At 35.3% G+C, this 20,311-nt stretch overlaps 4 protein-coding genes across 5 annotated transcripts; 2 read left to right on the plus strand and 2 right to left on the minus strand.

Moving 5' to 3' along the window:
- Positions 1-192: 192 nt before the first annotated feature.
- On the plus strand, positions 193-2,112 carry LOC131004747 (putative pentatricopeptide repeat-containing protein At3g15200). The gene has a single exon (XM_057931496.1). The coding sequence runs from the start codon at positions 394-396 to the stop codon at positions 1,921-1,923; it is 1,530 nt and encodes a 509-aa protein (XP_057787479.1). The 5' UTR covers positions 193-393; the 3' UTR covers positions 1,924-2,112.
- Positions 2,113-2,282: 170 nt separating this feature from the next.
- On the minus strand, positions 2,283-3,918 carry LOC131004748 (uncharacterized; the record flags this gene model as incomplete). The annotated part of the gene is made up of 2 exons (XM_057931497.1): positions 2,283-3,676; positions 3,790-3,918. Coding segments are annotated over 2 exons (1,209 nt in total), but the record flags the coding sequence as incomplete, so codon positions are not given.
- Positions 3,919-3,976: 58 nt separating this feature from the next.
- On the plus strand, positions 3,977-6,869 carry LOC131004750 (uncharacterized). Of its 2 annotated transcripts, none has more exons than XM_057931498.1 (4): positions 3,977-4,505; positions 5,567-5,654; positions 6,256-6,338; positions 6,420-6,869. In XM_057931498.1, the coding sequence occupies exons 2-4, from the start codon at positions 5,577-5,579 to the stop codon at positions 6,682-6,684; spliced, it is 426 nt and encodes a 141-aa protein (XP_057787481.1). In that variant the 5' UTR covers positions 3,977-4,505; positions 5,567-5,576; the 3' UTR covers positions 6,685-6,869. The 2 variants fall into 2 exon arrangements, with proteins under 2 accessions (XP_057787481.1, XP_057787482.1); XM_057931499.1 differs by lacking the exon at positions 3,977-4,505 and adding an exon at positions 4,559-5,195.
- A 9,205-nt stretch (positions 6,870-16,074) lies between these two features.
- LOC131004751 (uncharacterized) lies at positions 16,075-16,928 on the minus strand. Its single transcript, XM_057931500.1, has one exon. It carries the CDS (start codon positions 16,709-16,711, stop codon positions 16,262-16,264), a length of 450 nt encoding a protein of 149 aa, XP_057787483.1. The 5' UTR covers positions 16,712-16,928; the 3' UTR covers positions 16,075-16,261.
- Between the last annotated feature and the right edge of the window lie 3,383 nt (positions 16,929-20,311).

The raw sequence follows: 20,311 nt of genomic DNA on the forward strand, positions 1-20,311 counted from the left end.
TTGATTTTGTATGATAATGTATTCATGTATCCCAGTTGATCTCTCTACTGATGTAGCCAACTTCTCCAGTTTCAATAGAACCAAATAAAATCAAAATTGGCCCAAATAATTTTCAAATTAATTGATATCCGCATCTAACGGGAAAACAAATACTAACAAAAATGGGTTTGTTTCATTAAAGTGAACAAGTTAAATTTTTTCAGGGTATGATGTGCGTGACATGAATGAATACAAAAGAGACCAAAACTAGTCTTCTCCACATTGAGGGAGAAAGAAAGGTAGAGGAAAATAACTGCGGCGGCGATACGATAGATCGGCAGAATACAAGTGTGTTTCTCTGTTTTGTTTAATTATCAACTACTCCATTAATCTGTAGTTGTAGTTTGCAGCGTCATGAACTCAAGATTTCGGTTGCGAGTCTCCACTCTTTTCATTTATCACTACTCCTCAATTCGCACCATTTCCAACTCCGGCAAAATCCTTGTTTCTCCGATACCATGCTTCAGCACTTCAACAAAGGATCACAAACCGCAAACCACCTCCATTGATGATCAAGCTCTCAAAATCCAGACCCTTCTCAAGTCCCATTTCCACGAGCCCGCAGAATCGATCGAGCGCCGCCTCGAGCAATGCAACCCCTCGCTCTCGCACGAATTGGCCCTCAACGTCCTCAAACGCCACCGTTCTGACTGGAAATCCGCCCACACCTTCTTCCGCTGGCTTTCCGGACCCGAAAATTCATCAGGGTACGCTCCAGAAACCTCCGTCTACAACGAGATCCTCGACACCCTCGGCCGAAATCACCGGTTCGACGAACTCCGCCAACTGCTCGACGAATTGCCCAGGAGAGAAAAACCAATGATCGAGCGGACGTACGCAATCGTGGTCCGCAGATTAGCCGCCGCTCACAAAGTGGATGAAGCGATCCAGTTCTTCGACAGGATGGAAGAAGGTTTGGGCCTCCGGCGTGATTTGGCTGCGTTTCAGACGCTGCTGCTGGCGCTTTGCCGGTACAAGCATGTGGAGATGGCGGAATTAGTGTTCCGCAATAGAAAGAGTGAGTTTAATGTCGATATCAAGACGTGGAACATCGTGTTAAACGGTTGGTGCTTGCTGCGGAGCTTGCCCGACGCCAAGAGGTTTTGGAGGGACATTCTTGCGTCGGAGTGCAAGCCGGATAGATACAGCTATGGCATTTTCATCAATTCGTTGTGCAAATGCGGGAAGGCAAGGAGGGCGTTGGAGTTGCTGAGGGCAATGTGGGAGGAAGGCTGCAGCCCCGACGCAGCCATATGCAACACTGTTATTGAGGGGCTGTGTTTCAAGAAGAAGATCCCAGAGGCTCTTGAGGTTTTCAGAGAGATGAGAGAGAAAGGGTGCTCGCCCGATGCTGCAACGTATAACTCGCTGATCAAGCATCTCTGCAAGATTCAGAGGATGGAGGCGGTTGAGGAGCTGCTCAAGGAGATGGAGGAGAATGGCGGGTTTGAGGCGAATGCTTTGACGTATGGTTGCTTGGTGAGGGCTGCCAAGAGTGTGGAGCAAGTTGATGGGATTTTGGAGAGGATGAAGGAGAGAGGGTGTGAGGTTGGAGGGGACTTGTACAACTTGGTTTTGAGGTTGTTTGTGAAATGGGGGGATGAGGAGAGGGTGAGGTGTGTTTGGGGTGAGATGGAGAGGAGGGGAGTGGGGCCCGATCGAAGGTCGTACACGATCGTCGTGCACGGGCTTTGTGAGATGGGGAGGGTAGGGGCTGCGTTGGAGTATTTTGCGGAGATGGAGTGCAAGGGTATGTCGCCGGAGCCTCGGACTAAGGTGTTGGTGGAGGAGATGAGATGTAAGTTGAATCAAGGAGAGATGGGATTGAGAAAGGGGGATACTTCACTGAAACTTTCCCCTAAACGACTCAACAAAAATTGTTAGATTATGTCTGTGTGTGTGTGTGCGCGCTTGATTTTTTTTTTCTTTTTCTTCCGAAGAAGATGAAATAGTGTGCCCTTGGAGAGAATGAGTGAGTTATCAGTGATCCTGTGAATTTGTGAAGAGGTGTTCGGAGAAAATAAATGTCGAGAAGAGATTAAATTTGATCAAGGAAAATGAAAATTTGTTTAATACTATTTGTGCAAAATCCGGTTTAATTTTTAAATTAGTCAAGTCATAAGTGTAACTCTCTCTCTCTCATATTTCTGAAGAAGAGCAACTCTTGTAAGAGCATTTTCATTCAGTTCTTACATTCGACATGGAAATAAATCAAAAGCAAGATCTGGATACAGACTCAAGAATTGATTTTCTCTTGGAAACAATATAAAAATGAGATGTCAAATTCCCAAAGAAAGTCCACTACAAGATTTAGATTGCATCCAAAAAAGACAGAAAACAACCATGAAAACTACAACTGTTTAAAACCACCAATTACCTAAATCCAACAAACATCACTAGCAAAATTGCAAAACAAGGCAATTCTAGGTCCTACTTTAATCATAAAAAGCGAAATTCTCCGACTGCAAACTTTGCTTACAATCAGCAGCATGCATAATGAAAATGTACGATAAACCATAGGCAAAGCAGTTAGGATATGGCCCTGACCACCAAAAATCTAAGCTTTACAGTTACTAAAGATTTCCTGATAGAGCTTTAAGAGCTGGGGATCTTTCTCCCCAAAACGCTTCACATAATTCTCAAGAAACAAGGTCTGATTACAGACAAGCATCGTGCCCAAGGTCGAGCTCTTGACCAAACCTTTGGACAACAAAACTTGGTAAAAGGCACACCGTGGTGCAATCCTTCTCTCGAAGCTCAAAACCAATATCGCCGGCCTGGTCATGAAAAAAGAAACATCACATGCCATTGTGTTGATGATAAAATCCAAGATTTTACTACTTTTATCCTTGGAAACTGCCATGATCCGCGGATTCTTCCTGATAGCAACGAGCACTTGATCCTCGGACCAACCCCATCTTGTGTAATGCTCGACCTTCTCCTTCCATGACAAACTGCTCAACTGCCTCCTCACTTTCAACCCTGAGATGAAACCCTTTGTCGCGGGACTAAACCCGAGATCAAGAATCTCCTGCACCTTTTGCCTAAAACTGTTGGGATCAAGAGCCAACCGTCTAGAATCAGCTTTCAGCAAGGCTACAATGTGGGATTGGGGCACACCTGCATCTCTCAAGATTCCCACATTAGGCAATAATGTCTTGTGCAAATTCTCCCTAAGAAGACCGGGATGACGCAGAATCGAGAACACGACATCTCTGTCGGAACCTAGGAAGCTCCGAAGGAAATCAACAAATGGGATTATGTGGCTCTCTATGCTTCTATCCAGCAAATTTGGCTGCAATGTCAAAAGCTTCACTATTTCTGAACTCGATAGTCCCAAATTACGGAAAAATTCAATCTTGGGCAGAATAGATTTGGGGGAGTGCCTCAAAAGCAAAGGCCACTTCTTGACAATGCGTGAGATTACGGAATCGGTAAAATGATGATTCTTGAGGAATGCGATAACCGAAAGGGGTTTTTCAGGGGAATCAAATTTGAGGTGTTTGGAATAGAGTAGGGCTCGTTTTGGGGAAAAATCGAATTTGTTTTCCAGATAAACCGCAACGAAGGACTTTGGATTCGAATCTTTTGAGTTAGGTTCTAGGGCATTTGTAGCTGGTGATGAAAATTGGTTCAACTGCAGGAGAAGGAAATCAGCGACTGATGGGAGAGAAGCAACGCGACAGAATCTTACATCGTAAAAATTGATTTTGCGAATTTGATTGAACATGATTGAATACAGAATCTTACCTCTTCGATTCTATTAACAATTCTAGCAAAATCGAATTTCAGAGATTGAAAGCCCCTCCTGCGTCTAAACCCTAGGTTAACTCTTTTAGACAATTGTAATAATCTGATAAAAGCATTTGTCTTCGAATATATTCAAATAATCATTGTTTTAAATAAATAAATTTAGTCAGTTTTCGATGATCAATTGTGTAGTTGGAAGCCACAATCCTGCGTCTAAACCCTAGGGTTAAGTTTTGTAGACAAATGTAATCTGATAACAGCATTTGATTTGATGGATTATATATATAATTTTTTTTTCTTTCTCATGAGACATGTTATAATTTTAGTACTAATTTAGTTTTTTTTTTTGAAACCTTTACTAGTTTTATTATTACTCCTATAAGATAAGATGTTCTGATGGATTATATATTTTATTTAAATTAAATTATTAATTTAATAATTTTAAACAAAAAACTTGAAAGAAAAAAACACACACACTTAATTACACAAGTCTGAATTCTCTGCCTCTCTCTCTCCTCTCTCGACGCGCTCCGTGTCTCTCGCCGCGCCGTTGCCGCCGCCGCCGCCGCCGCAGGCCCACAGTTCCCCAGCGCAGTGCGTGCGCCGCACCATCTCTCCTCTCCCCGACTCCTCCGGGACCGCCCCGGCGCACCCCCCACCTCTCGGCTGCTGTGCCGTCCCGTCGCCCCCGGCGCGCCGCTCCTTCAGCCTTCTAGGTTCGAATTTTTTTTTTTTTCTGATTTCGATTTATCTATTGCCTCATTGCCCTGTGCTGAGATTGGAATCTATTATCAATTTTGAGTTTCCCGTGCTAACATTCTGCAATTCATTTAAATGAATGGTTTTTGCCTTTTTGGTGCCCAATGCATTGCTCAACACTTCAGTGAAACCGATTTTTGTTGCTTGTAGTTAATTGTGTTTTTTTATTATATATTTTCCTTTATTGTTTGTAGCTCATCTGGTTTTGTGTTTCTGATTCATAATGTTTTATCTTCTCATTCGTACTTCCAAGATTCGAAGCATGTTTGTTGACAAAATACTAATCTAGAGAAGCAGACCAAACAAAATCTGGTAATTTTCGAATACCGATTAGTGTATTTGGTACCCTAATACCAAAGTCAAATGGGAGTCGGATAGTAGATTTTCAGCTTAATCGGGGTCGGGTAATACCAATTTCGCAAATATCACATAATATACTTTTCTCCTAAATTTATTATACAGACAAGAATACGAGCTGCGCCCCTTTTCATCTATTTTTCTCCATAACCATAATCACTGCATCACGGTCGCCTTTGCACTAAAATCTTGAGTTGGGAAGGTAGCTATCGTCGGAGTGGCCGCCACAAAACCCTACCACTGCCATTCGTGCCTCTGTCTCTATTGCTTCCAAACTCCGAAAGCATATGGTAATCCCTTATTATTATTCTCGGAGCGAAGATTTCTATGATTTCAGGATACACTTTGATGTCTAATTTTGTTTGAAATTACTAATTGCCTTTCGGGTTCACGATTGGGCGTGTGATAGCTCATTGCAATTATTTTGCTTGTTTAGATGACTGCTGTTTGTACCGTCAGATGCACAAGATGTGCCTTTGGTTGAGTAATTGGTGTATAGTTCTTATATTGATGTTTGATGGGTTTGAGAATTAGTGTGTTCTCAAACACTAAAGGAAGAACAAACAGCTGTGATATCCTTGTTGTTTTGTGTATCTTTTTTATGGTTCAAATTTTTGTGTTGTTGTGGATAATTCTACTTATGAGTGCTTCCAATGATCAGGTGTGACAAGATGGTAACTGGTGCAGAAGAGGATCCAAAGAAGAAACCGCAGCCGCAGTTGGTGAAGTTGAATCATGCTTTCAAATTGGTAAACCATATTTAGATGCTTTGTTGCTGTCCTTGAGGTTACTTGGTTTTGATATGAGGGAGTTGAAATAGTGTAAGTATTTGGAGTTGATTGACTGCTAATCTCCCATTTATATACGAGGCACACTCAGGTGCATCCATCATAATTAAATCCTAATTGTAATTAATATTACCCTAAATAGGAATTAATAAACCCTAATTGGGGTGGATGCACGTTACATTCGGATATACACAAGTTTTGCTTTTATGTATATAGTCAATCCATATCTGGGTTTCCCGGAATCAGATATCTTAGTTTTATTGTTTGGGTTATCAATTGATTGTTCAGATTGAGAAGACATTTCTTGTTATAGAGTGAGGAAGAATTGATGAATTGGTTTTATGATTTTGTCAATGGATATTGGTTAGTGATATGTTTTTGCAGTACAGACATAGATCTTGCCCTGTTATTTAAAATTTGTGTTGAGTGCTTATTTTGTTTTTGTTTTTACTTTTACTTTGTTTACTCTTTCAAATTGCGATCTACTTGATATTATTTCAATACAAATTATGTAGGTGCCTTGAAATGAATAGATTCTTATGAACGTATTATTTCTCTTTAGGCTGAGCAATGGGTTAATAACATGAGTAAATCATCATCCAATGATAAATCAACTTCGATAGATTTGGAAGGGCGTCCGATGAGGTTAGTGTGTCTCCGGCTATAACTCCTGCATCACAATGTAACATCAGAATGGAATTTTATTTGCTTGGAGATTTTTCACAGGCTTGGTATTGGTGCAACCGTTCCTAAAGAATCCCAATTTACACGTTCAAGTAATCCTGTTGAAAGAAAGCTGCTTGCCAAGCTGCACAACGACAAAAGAAAAGTCGCCATGAAAGATGAAGCTTTGGTCCCGTCTGCAGAAAATGGAAAGGCTGATGAAGAAGACAGCGATGAAGAGGAGTCGGAAAGCAAAACCCGAGCTTTCACCAAGAAGAGAACTCCGAATTCAATTTCACATCTACATGCCAGAAAGAAGCGTAGGTAATTGGTGTATTTTTGTAAGAAACGCTGTCTGAGACATTGGCTGAACATACTCTTCGACGCTTACAGCAACAACCGTGTAGTTTTCATGTAGTTTTGGTCTCTCTTTTCTATTCATGTTATGCACATGTAATGTACCCTGCAAAAAATGACTTGTAACTTTAATGAAAAAATAGGCGATTTTGTTTATTGTTTGCCCTGTAGTTATGGATATCAATTAATTTGAAAACACAGAAGTTGCCTATATCAGCAGAGATCCAACTGGGAAACATGAATGCATAAGTGCTTATATATATAATACAAAATCGATTAATGTTTCTGTAACCAGATCCTGCTTTTGATCTATTTCATTAGATGTTCAAGGTAAGAATTGGTTGGAAATGCTCTTAGAAGAGTTGCTCTTCTTCGAACTTATGAGAGAGAGAGAGATCCCCACTGCAAACTACAATTACAAATTAATTTAATAACTAAACAAAAAACTCTTTTCTATCGCTCTCTGCCTTTCTCTCTCTCTCTCTCTCATCGAGTCAATGTGGAGCTGACTGTGGAGAACTTAGTTTTGGTATCTTTTCTATTCATGTGATGCTCCCGTGTCCAAGAAAAAAATTCTCACGTATAGTGGGACGGAGAGAGTAATTTATATAAAGGTTCAACTAAAATATTCACGCCACTATTATACTCTCTCCATCCACCAAAGACATGTCACAATTTCCTTTTTTCGTCCGTCCATAAAAAATATTCCACATCCATTTTTAGTAGTAGAGTCCACAATATTTCACTCATATTTATAGTGGGACCCTTACTCTACTACCAACTTCACTCACATTTTATTAAAACCCGTATCGAAAGTAAAATGACATATCTTTGGTGGACGAAGGGAGTAGTATTTATAACCTTTTGTGCTTAATCATTCTCAAATTTATACTAATATATATTTAGTTTAATTTATAAAATTTTAATTTAATAAAATAATAATAAATACTTCCATCATAATATAATATGATTATAAAATAATAATTAAAATTCAAAAAAAAAATAAAAAAAAAAACTCTAATTCAAAAGTAAAGAAAAGAAAAAAAGGAAAGAAGAAAATGAAAAATCATTTCAACTAAACTGGTCAGATGATGAACACACATATTTCTATGTTTCAAAGGTCAATATAATGTCAATTTTGTAGGGAATTGTATGTTTTATGGTTAATTTGAGTGTATTTTGGTTTATTGTCAATAACTTGTTGTTTGACTGAATTTTCAGGAATATCGAAGCTTAATTTGAAAAATGGATCTTAATGGAAGTTGAAGTTCATCTCGAATGAGCTCGTGGCCATGCGCGCGAAATTAAAACACTGCTCAAAGCTGAAAACTTGTGCGGCCACGTGTCTGGGCCGCGTGGTTAGTTGAGTTTGTTGTTTTGGATGCGTGTTCACACCTCGAGCCACGTGTTTGCTGGGTTTGACTGCATTTTTATTGATTTTTGGGCCAACAATTGATTTTCACTTAATTTCTTTAGTATCTCATACCCTCGCCTATAAATAACCCTTAAGAGCTTCAAGAAAGAAGACTTAGCCTTTACCTTTGTCTATTTTCACACTTGGAGAGTTAGAAGAGAAGCCGAACTTGAAGATCAAGAGCTTGACTTGAAGATTTATCATTGTTTTTACGATTTTTATCGTTCGGTGATTATTCATACCTTTGATTTATTGATACTAGTTCATATGTCTATGTGTTGCTGGTGCTTTTATTATAGGGTTAGGAAGTAAACAGATAATGAATTTTTTATTTTATTTGATTCAATTAATGGAGACTTGTTCTTTCATTTTCATATTTTTATGCATATTGTTTGCTTAGTTGATTGATCATCAAATTTGCAAGATTATTGACATTAATTTGATATCGGGAGATCATTAGTATTGCTTGAACTATGAACTAAGAACATAGAACATACTTGTCAATAGTAGCTTATAGGACTTGAGACTTGTGGCCTTGCATGTAATCCTAGGAACTGTTGGGAGTTATATATTTAAGTATGATTCGTGGATGGTTTTCTTGCAATGTAATCCACGGTTTATATGTCACGAGAGTGTGTATAGACTAAATTTGAAATTGTCTCAGGAAGAACTTGTCTTTACTTGATTAATTTAATTTAATTTATTTGATTTCATGAGTCTGTTGAAATCAATGCCATGAATATTTTATCTTCATATTTTTCTCTCATCATACTAGTGATATTTTATTTATGTTTTCATTTACTTTACTCGTTCAAATCACCCTTTATTTTCTGTTAATCCAAATAGAGGAATGTTTAGATCACTTGGTACCAATCTCTATAAAATACGACCTTACTTGCAATACATACAATTGCACCCGTATACTTACGACGTGTAAAAAAACTAGCAAACATCATACAAATATAAATGAATTGGAATGCATGAAATATTTAGAGGCTAATTAAAAAATTTATTTCAAAACCAGCCTCAAATTTTAAATGAGAATTAACTTTCTAGTTTTAAATTTATATTTTTATAAATTATATACTCATTCCATTCATAAAAAAAAATGTCTTAGAAGGGGATGACATTAATTGTACTGTGAGTTTAGAAAAGATCTACGTATTCATAAATGAAAAATAGACTAATTTTTATGTAGGTGTCACAATAATAAAAATGTAATATTTTCTGTGCACATAGAGAGAGTACCAAATTAAAGCTCTCCTCATAATTTTTCATTTTATATACATATTGAATATTTTTATTATTTATCAAATTATACGATTTTTTGAAATAGGGAAACTAGAGAAGAAGAAGAAAAAAAAATCACAACTAGGTATAAATCATTAATGCACTAATAGTGGAATTATTTATTATAGTTTATAGAAATAAATATTTTTATTAAGAAAATGTTTGAATATTCCTTTTCGAAATTGGATTTTTTTATTATTATTAATTTTTTTTTTGAGAAGGAAATTGGAATTCTATATATTCCTTCCTTATGGATTAATCCCAAAATTTTCAATTAGATTTTGAATTTGGAATTCGAAATTTATGTAATAATGTAAAGATAAAAATTCAATTAAAATGGATTAATCCCATGATTTTTAAAAATTGTAAAAAGTGACAAATTTGCCCCAATTATGTATACAGATTTATGTTAATTTATCACTATCCTTAATTTTATTGAAGAATCGCAACTTAATTCTATGGTTTGTTATTTGATTCCAACATTAATTTGTAAATTTGTTTAATACCCAAACAAACATCCCATCAAATTCAAGAGTACTAATGTAGAATCCAGCGAACTCAGAGGATTATCCAGCACAAATAAACATACTAATAATTTTTACCTTAAATATCCCTAATAAAAGTTTACCAAATTTATTTATTTATATTATATATTATATCCAGTTCAAATTTTGAATAATAATTTTATTTAAATATTTTAACATATATATTTCTAAAAATAGAATGAAAAATATAGTACATTTTAATTAAAATAAATTACCATAAAAAAAATAAAAATATCAACTTAATGATGATTTTTAAAGAAAATTTAATGATGATTTATTATTCAATTAAATATAATATATATATATATATATATATATAAATAAAACCAGTTAAAATTCTTTTTTAAAATACAACCATTTAATGAATATTATATTAAAATTATGAAATAAAAAACATATAAAAAGTAGGAATATCTTTTTATGTTGAAAATTAAATATTTATTTAAATCAAATTGATCCAATCATCCAAATATCACGAGCTAAGTTTATTATAGAGAACGTCACTTTAATACGAAGCGCTTTTTCTTTCTTTTATCGTGTGTTTATTACACAGGGTAAAATGAATTTAGAGATTGAATTGGTGGCCCCTCACATCTCTATAAAAGGGTAGTTAAGAAATAATAGTGAGCTATAAATTTATTGTAAAAATAGGCAGTGTTTTTAAAGAGAAACAACCAGGCCCCAATCAGAAACGAGTAAATTTATTATAAAATTAAAAGAAATTCGTATTAACTTATTCAAACGTACATTTATTACAAAATTAAAGGAAATTCGTATCAACTTATTCAAACGTACGATCTGTTTTAATACAATGAATTGAAGATCTACTAATACCAAAATGTACACATTTATATACAACTCAAAAGGAGAGGTAGCTGTCACAAACCGACATACGCTGCGTAATTAGATATTCTCAAAATTTTACTACTTCAAATTTAATTTGACACGTACTAATATACTACTGTATTAAGAAAACAAAGACCCTATTTACAATTACACAATAATATTACGAAAAACTTGTGAATCTGAACTTTTATTACAAACAAATAATCTGTGATCTAGTACAGAAGAGGCTAAAACTAAATGAGAGCAAAAACCAACAACAAATCTACTCCATAATAAATTTACAACACAGAAAACAAACACAAAAAGGTAAGCAAAATCCAGCAATATGTAACAGAAATCTTAGAACACTGAATCCACCAACAACCAAAAATGTGTTAAAAGAAAAAGAAGGCCTCAATTAAAGATTTGACTTTCACAAGGTAACCAAAAATAGCAAACCAAAATTCTAAAGATGAGAATTTTCTTGAAAAAAATAAGTTTCCATGCAGAGGGAATGAAGTCATCAGATTAAAGTTGAATATAATCACACAACAGTCCAAGAGAATCTAAGGAGAAACAGACAACAACGAAACAAATCTAAAATGAAAATCTTTATTTTGACAGAAATTCTTCCTTTTCTTGGAAAAAAAAGGTTACACAAAGGGTTTCTACACATTGAACAATAAATATGAGCTACAAGACACAAATGTAAGAGATGAATAAATTAAAATTCGAAATATTTTTAATTAAGAGCAAAAATAGTGTAGAGCTCCCTTCAATCCAAAGAAGGCTCCAACATAGGTAACAAAAGCTCCTGACATATGCAATCCACAAACCAATCCAATTTATTTACACTATACTTTTTTGGATAGGGCTGAGGAATCCATAAATCAGCAGCTTGTTTATCCCAGCAAGATCCTTTTATTGGACTTCAAGGAGCTCCACTCATATACCTCAAAATCAACCACAGATTAATTAATTCTGCTTTTTTCTTGAATAAATCACACAAACAGAAATGTGTAATGAAAAACACAAAGAAGAGAAAGTCAACCCCATTTAAGTTTGATCTAGCAAAAGTTGAAACAGATATTACAGATCTATAAACATAATAAGCAAGCAGAATATAGATATATATAATCTGCAAGAAGCAAGAAAAGATTAAACGTTTATGGTGTGAAGGAACCCTAAATTAGGTTTTGTTTAAAAGCGGCTGATGTAAACCTAGTTTGGGAGAAGTAGAGAAGAAACCCTAGTGAGAAGAGAGGATAGACCTGGAGATGTATGGGTCAAGATTTGTGAGGACAATTTATAAAGTGATAAGAAATGGTAAGTTGAGAGAGAAAATGGTAAGTGGGTGGGGGTGGGGGGGGGGGGGGGTGGGGTGGGGTGTACAGTTAAATTTACAGACAGCACTGGGAATTCTGCAAAGTCTGTAGTGAAACGTCTTGGGGCTAATCGATTAGATTCCCTTCAAAATCACATGCGCTTGTCTTTTAAAACGGTAATTTCGAAGCTACGATCCTCTCGATGATCGACGCGTGGCCAAATACTCATTTTCAATAAACCCGGTCGAGACTTTTCCTTTTTCGAATTCAAACCGGTCCACACTAAATATTTTTCCCTATATACCCCTCGCCGTTCACCTTTTTTCTCCATTAAATATAAATATCTCCGCCTGCTTTCTTTTCTACGAGGGCTACTTCGTCCACGTCCATTTCCATGGTTATTTAAATTTTCTTTTAGCTGTAAATTTGTTATTTGAAAATAAGAGATAAAGGAATTTATTTTTTTAAATATCTTATTTCTTTTTCTTTTTTATACAAAAAAGAATTTCATTATTTTTTATTCAATATTTTTACTACCAAAAAAAAAATAAAAAAAAATATTATCACACTAAAAATAAAGTGATAATATTAATATTAGTGTAAATAGGCAAAAATGCCCTATTCTTTAAGTTGTATGTTAAAAATGCCCTATTTTATAAACTTAAGTATTTTATGCTCAAATTTAAGTGAATAACCTATTTTACCCTTTCATGTTGATGGATGAATTTTGTTTGATTTTTTGCGAAAGTCTTACACATTTGACCGATTTGACAGCTATCAATCGAGAGTACATATGATCGGTGGGTGGCTAGATCATGTGACCGGTTGGGCGGACACATGATTTTAGCGGCCGGACACGTGATCTAAGATTTTCATAAAAAATCAAACAAATTCATCAACATCAAGGATATTTAAAGAATAGAGCATAGGAATCTTATGTTTATAAAATATGATATTTTTCATATATAACTTAAAGAATAAGACATTTTAAATTTTTACTCTTAATATTATCTCTATTAAGAGTGAAAAGAGAAGTAAGAAATGGTAAAATTTCCTTTTGTGAAAAATGACGGAAAAGAAAGAGAAGATTGAAGGGAGAATTTTTTGTATTCTTCCTAAGAGAGAAATGGTTCAATTTTCTGTTTGTCTGTTTGCTTGCTGTTTGATTTATTTAGGAGTCTTGTTTGGGCAGGAGAAAGGCTTTTGGTAAGAAAGGCCAATTACAGTAGAAAGAGATCAACGCCATAGGCCCAATTACAAAGGACTAAGCCCAACAAACATTTGTACATGAACAAGAAGCTGCGCACATTTATTACTATGGTCTACACAGATCTTTATATCAATCCAAAATCCCCATTAATTAATTAATTACTTTCCTCTTACCATTTACACACTACGTGCAAAAGCATAATCAATAGCCAAAATTACACAGAAAATTAGTAGTTGCTAATTAACCTTTGGAACACAACACAATCACCCTAATGAATGATGTCTTGAATCTTGAGTCCATCTATACTTGCCAAACTCAACATTAATTATTAATTACCAAAACAGGTGTTTGGTTTGAGTGACAAGCTAGGCATGATTGATAAAATAATTCACCTTAATCAGGTGTTTTGTTTGCACGATTGAGTTTGTGATTGATAATTCGACCCGCGTCTAATCATCCAATTGAGTGATTATTTATCACCCCAAAGTTGGGTGGATTATTTAAACGCTCTTCCAATCCTATCAATCTTATCTATCTCATCCATCAAACCAAACGAATAGTTTTTCTTATCTGCAGGTGTAATCACCAAAACAGTTGGAGGTTCTTGTTCATTCTTCATCATATACATATTTAAGCTGCATGCCAATTTTTTTCTTCGCATATAGTATAAATTATAATGTTGGAGGTGTTGCATACTTGCATGTAATGTTAATATTGAAGGTATTGACAATAAGACTTTAATTTGTACAAAACAGAGGAAAATAATTGTGGTATAGTATCCTCATGCAATATATATCTTTGTTTTGTATATCTATTTGTCTTGGAAAGTCACCCAACGACCCAATACTATATATAATTTATTTTGCTTAATTAGGCTTATTTAGATCTGAGTTATGAGCTTAAAGCAATCCACAAGCTGCAGATTCAGATATCAATATATTGGAAGAAGCAACATTAATTCTATAGTTCGTTTCCTCTATATGTAATCCTTACAGTATCTGTCACCCAATATTAATTTCATTCTTATGAACTGAATGTTGCTGACCAAATTTTAAAAAAAAATAAATAAATAAAAAATTGCTTAATTGCATGTGGATTATATAATTTTTTTATTTTTACTACACAGAGAAGTATAGCGAACGTATACACCCAAACATAAAGCAATTATTGCATATGATTAAATATAGGGTTAATAGCCAAAAAATACACGAACTTTCACGAAATTTGCAAATTGCACGTGACCTTCAAAAATAGCCTTAGAATACATCACTTTTTAATTTTGTTGCAAATTGCACACGGCGAAAATTCCGGCAACTCTTAAGTTTGACCGACGATGACATGGACAGCCATGTGGCTTTTTTACACGCTGGCAAGCCACGTGAGCAAAACGACGTCGTTTTGATATTTTGAAGAATTAAAAAAAAAAATCCTTGCTTTTCCGGCGAGCCATTCCACTGCCTTCTTCCTGCTGCTCTAGGCAATCCGCCGCGCCGCCGTCAACATTTCCAGAATCCGGCGAGCCATCACCGGACTAACATGACTCCGCCCTTTCGAAACACAACACAACCACCGCAACCACTGTTATCCCTCACCTCCACCATAACCACCACTACAAAAATTCCACCACCATCGTTTTGCCAAAGAAAATGAAAGACCAAAACTTACCGCGACGGCGCAGATGTAGAGGTTGGTTGATGCGACGTCGATTGCACGGGGCGGTGGAGTCGCTAGCGAAGATCTAGGGCTCGGTGGGGGATTTGGGGGTTTTGCAAACTTGGTAGATCTATGGTAAACTGAGAAGTTCGTGGCGTGGTGGTGGAAGGTGGCGGCTGGAGACAAGGCCGCGCTGTGCAGCTGGCCTGAGCAGTGGTGGTGGTCGACGTTTTACAGATGGAAAAACGACGGCAGCGGCGCGGAATTAAATAGCACCGCAGCTGCGACGTCCGACCGCGATGGTGGTAGAGGCGGCGCAATGTCTGGAAGTTGGAGGTGAGGAGGGCAGAGGCGAGCGTGTCTTGTGGCGAGGAGGGCAGAGGCGAGCGGCGGCCGACGACGAACTGGAGTGGTGGTGGTGAACTGAGGCCGGCCGCTGGTGCAAGGAAGGAGGCGCTGCTGGTTTGGGAGTGAAGAGGAATTATGGCTCAATTTTGATTTTCACGATTTTCCCTTCTTCGTTTTTTTTTTTTTTTAATTTATACTCATTCAAAATGACGTCGTTTTGAATGCCGGTGAGTCTGCGTATGAAAATTTTGGTGCCACGTCAACTCCGATCAAAGTGGTGGTCAACGCGTGTGCAATTCGCAACAAAATTAAAAGGTAATGTATTCTGAGGCTATTTTTGAAGGTGATGTGCAATTTACAAATTTTGTGAAAGTTCGTGTATTTTTCGGCTATTAACCTTTAAATATATATATATATATTCTTTAAAAGAATATATATATATATTTAAGGGTTAATAGCCGAAAAATACACGAACTTTCACTTGTTTACAATTGATTGTTTGAATTGTATTGAATCCACCTTTAAGTATATGCAAACTTGTCAATACACATGAGGGAAAAAAAAAAGAGAGAGATCAAATTCGAAAGAGGCAACAAATTAAAGTTTCCTTATGATCGAGCAAGATCCACTTGAAAAGAAGCAAGAACGATCACATCCAAATTATTAGTACATGATAAAGATATATCTCAAATTAAACTGCAAACATTTGTGCACATGAAGGAGACAATTAGCAAGACTAGCTGCATATTAATTGTCTACACACAGATCATCATATTCATACATCCTTAATAATATCTCTTTACACCAATCACCACATTAATAATCCCCACTACCATTGACTGACACACACAAAAAAAAAAACAATGATTTGAAAAATGTGCATCACAAATTAAGATGAGCAAAAACTAAACTTTACACACAATTGAATTGTGTTGTAATTAAGCTTTGAAATCAAAAATAGAATAACTATGAGCAGCCTCATGATGATGAATGATGTCTTGAATCTTGAGCTCATCTATGCTTCCCAAACTCTTACCACCACCAGATTTCTTAGGCCCAACAGCATTAAATCTCTTGAGCCCCAACCTCTCCCTCCACCGGCTAGCCCCCTTCGCCGGCAGCCCCTCGAAATCGTCGTCGCCGGAGAGCAGCTCATCGCGCAATGTGTTGCAGTTCTCCTTCAAGGGGAGAATCTTCCCCTTGGAGAAAATCTCATCGGCGGCGATCATGGTGTAGCTAGGCGCCGAGAACTCAAAATCGGCCGACACCGGAGCCTCCCGGTAGCTGTTTTCGAGCTGCTTAGAATCACCGAAGTCGTTCGAGAATGAGATTCTTGGATTTTGTTCGTTCTTCAACATGTTCAAGCTGCATGCCATTGAAGAAGCCATCAGATTTTGAGGTTTGAGGGGGGTTTTGTTTTTTCTTTCTTGGCCTAATGATCACATGCAGTGTGAGGGGCCTTTATATAGGATAGTGGGAGTTGCATGTGCATGCAAGGATTTTAAAATCTTTGTGTGCATAAATTAATAAATGCAATAAGAAACAAGCTTTTTATGTACAACTGTTTGATTTCTAGATTTATTCAAGACAAGAAGACCATGATTTTCGCCTTGTTTATTACAGAAGAGGATATTATATCCTATTTATAAATAATGTGCTTCAGATCTGTGTATCATGCAGAATCATGTAGGATATGTGGGATTTTAACTTTTTCCAGATTTTTATATTTGTTTTTGGGATATTTCTTATTGTAAAAGATTGAATTTTTGTGAAGGTGTGGAATTAGGTTAGAGACATGTGAATTCACTAAGTGTCAGTAATTGACCTGCTGTCTGAATATATGGTCAGTACATGTTGACCGTGGCTGCTTAATTTGATTAGGGTTTTGTGTCTTGTTTCAACATCATTAGTAGATATGTTACGTGACAAACTTTCTCATCGTCATTAATATTGATAGGTCGAATCCATTCTTGAATTGAATTGGGCTCACCGATATATAAATGAACGCACATGAGTTCATCTAAGTATCAAAAGTATTGAGCTATTCTTGAAGAAGGTTAATTGTGCAAGATAGAATATTGGAAGAATTTTATCTATATTATCCTCATGTAATTAATTTCTTTGCTTTTGTAATGATATCAAAACTTAATATATTTGTCTTGAAAAAGCAAATCAGTACCCAAGAATACTTTAATTCTTTTTGGGCTCATTTAGATCTGAGTTCATGGAGATTCTAAAATACGTACGACTGTTACTTTTAAATATAAAAAACTGTTACTTTTATTTGAAATTCAAAAATACATTTATTCATAATATCATTTTTATATAATAAGACATGGGCGGTTAGAATTTGAATCAGAGTATGAGTCGAATCCGGGCCGACTCGACCCACGCACATACTTTGGCGCCCGCGCACATCAGCATTTGTCTTAAGAGGTGGTCTCCTGTGCACCCGGGTGCAAAATGACACTAACATTTACACTAAATTAATGACACTAACACTATCTTGAAATGACACTAACACTATTTTGTTTTACAAATGACACTATCATGTTATATAAATAATATTATCGTGAAATGACACTATTATGTTATCGAAATGACACTGTACATCTGGGTGCAAGGGAGAATTTGTGTTGTCTTAATTGTATGCATCTAAAAAAGTTAAACTTCATTTTTCCCACTTTAGAGGTTCAAACATAAGGAACATTATAGCATGTATACCATTAATTGGTTGCAGATGTGGCCTGAGCCCGCGTTTTCAGAATTCATTCTAAAGATATACTCCATTAGACAATAAATTAATAATAATTAACTAGGAAAGATTTACGAGAATTAATTAAATAAATTAAAGAGTTTGGGGCCGGATAGGAGTGCATAATTATTAATTACCACAATATAAATTGATAAATAATTAATGATGTATAATTATTCATCATATATTATCCATTCCGATTACTAATAATCATTTTTTGATTATATATGGGAGTTGGAGTTGGTTTTGTGAGTTTAAGGTTGTTGGGAGTGTTTGTAGTTTTGACGAATGGTGCTCTTCGGGTTTAATTTCTAAACTGATGTAGCTGTTCTTTTTGGCATCACTGGTGCCCTTATGAAAGTTTTTTTTCTTATAAAAAAAAATAGCTTGTATACCAATATCATAATGCTATGTCCTAAACTCCTAATCCATATATAATCACAAAATGATTATTAGTAATCGAAATGGATAATATATGATGAATAATTATACATCATTAATTATTTATCAATTTATATTGTGGTAATTAATAATTATGCACTCCTATCCGGCCCCAAACTCTTTAATTTATTTAATTAATTCTCGTAAATCTTTCCTAGTCAATTATTATTAATTTATTGTCTAATGGAGTATATCTTTAGAATGAATTCTGAAAACGCGGGCTCAGGCCACATCTGCAACCAATTAATTACGTCCAAGAATAGGGCTATTTTGATAAAGTTTCAAATTAAGATCAATCTATTTTTGCAATTCGCTCAAACGTAAGTCTATTTTTTTCAGATCATTCATTTTTATTAGATTGATTTTTAAGATATTGTTTAGAACTCCAAGACGCATCATTAGTTAATTTCTTGCTATTACAACATTCGCTGTCTATACTTCAAGAAATTTGCTCAAGTACTACAAACTCGGAAAAAAGGTTGCAATTAATAAAAATTGATCCCACATGGGAAGCAGAAGCTGTATGGAATTATTTATTTAAAAAAAATAATATTCATCTCAAGTCTTAGTGGACGAATCGAATCTAGAGAGAGAGAGAGTGTGTTTGCAATGTGCATGCTTGGATTCTTGATCCTTTCATATGTCTTCCCTTGGAAAGATGTGATCCAGTGAGAAAACTTTTGAATCAAGGGAAGACAGCAAAAAGTTGATGTCTTCGAAATAAATAAATATTTCCAAATTATTATTTTATGCCTAATTGTTATACGAGTGCTTATCGCAAAGAAAGAATAAATAATTACACTCCAGGTCACACTAGGTTTACCTGGGAACTTGAATAGCATAAATTAAGGTATAAATAAAATCTGATAATACTTGAAACCATTTTGAATTTGGACTGTTTTACAATTTTTTTCCCTTTGAATTGAAATTTCCAAGTAACCGATGAAAAGTAGAAGTAGAGAAGAACATTGAGTATGATACATATCGAGCTATAATAGTATGATATATGTATATATAGTGCCAATATTGCACCAACATGTATCATATATGTACACTTTCAATTTTATGTTCTTTTTTTGAATGACTGTTATATTCTAATTGAAACACTAAAATTCAGTTATTTCCTAATTTGCATTAGAAATTTATCTTTTTCTCCGTCGAATTAAATTAGAAGTTTTGTATTATAAATTTGTTAGTGAGGCAAAATAATTTTGTTTCGTAGAAGTTTATGGTTAATGGGTGTTGTTTGAAAGAGCCAAACTGGCAAGTCACATGTGCCACCGACATTTCACAACACAAAAACACTACTATTAGCTATTCTATTTTGACCCACACACGAATCCACGACACCAACACACACACTGCACATAATTTATTATGTATATGCTCTATTTTGATTTTATATATAAACCGGATAAAATGTAGACATTTTTCGGTACCACTATTATTTAGTACTTAATGAAAATCTTGCATTTTTGCATGATTTGAAAAAAAACACAGCTTCAAATAGTGTGTGTGTGTGTAAATTTGACAATTGGGAAAATTAATGAAACTAATATTTAAAGAGTGCAGCTATAACTGAAGCCAAAGCCATTTGAAAATTGAAATTGTTTTCACTTAAAAACTCATTCGGCCCATCTAACAAAAAACCTATGTACTTTTTGCGTATGGTTAAAAAATCAAATTGCTCGAACTTGATAAATAAATAAAGGTGATCGTAAGTGTGAAGAATCGAGCCACTGAAGCTGGATTTGTGTATGGTCAAATAAAGAAGTGGTCAATATAAAAAATA

This window comes from Salvia miltiorrhiza, unplaced genomic scaffold (assembly GCF_028751815.1).
Source record: "Salvia miltiorrhiza cultivar Shanhuang (shh) unplaced genomic scaffold, IMPLAD_Smil_shh original_scaffold_455, whole genome shotgun sequence".
NCBI lineage: Eukaryota > Viridiplantae > Streptophyta > Magnoliopsida > Lamiales > Lamiaceae > Salvia > Salvia miltiorrhiza.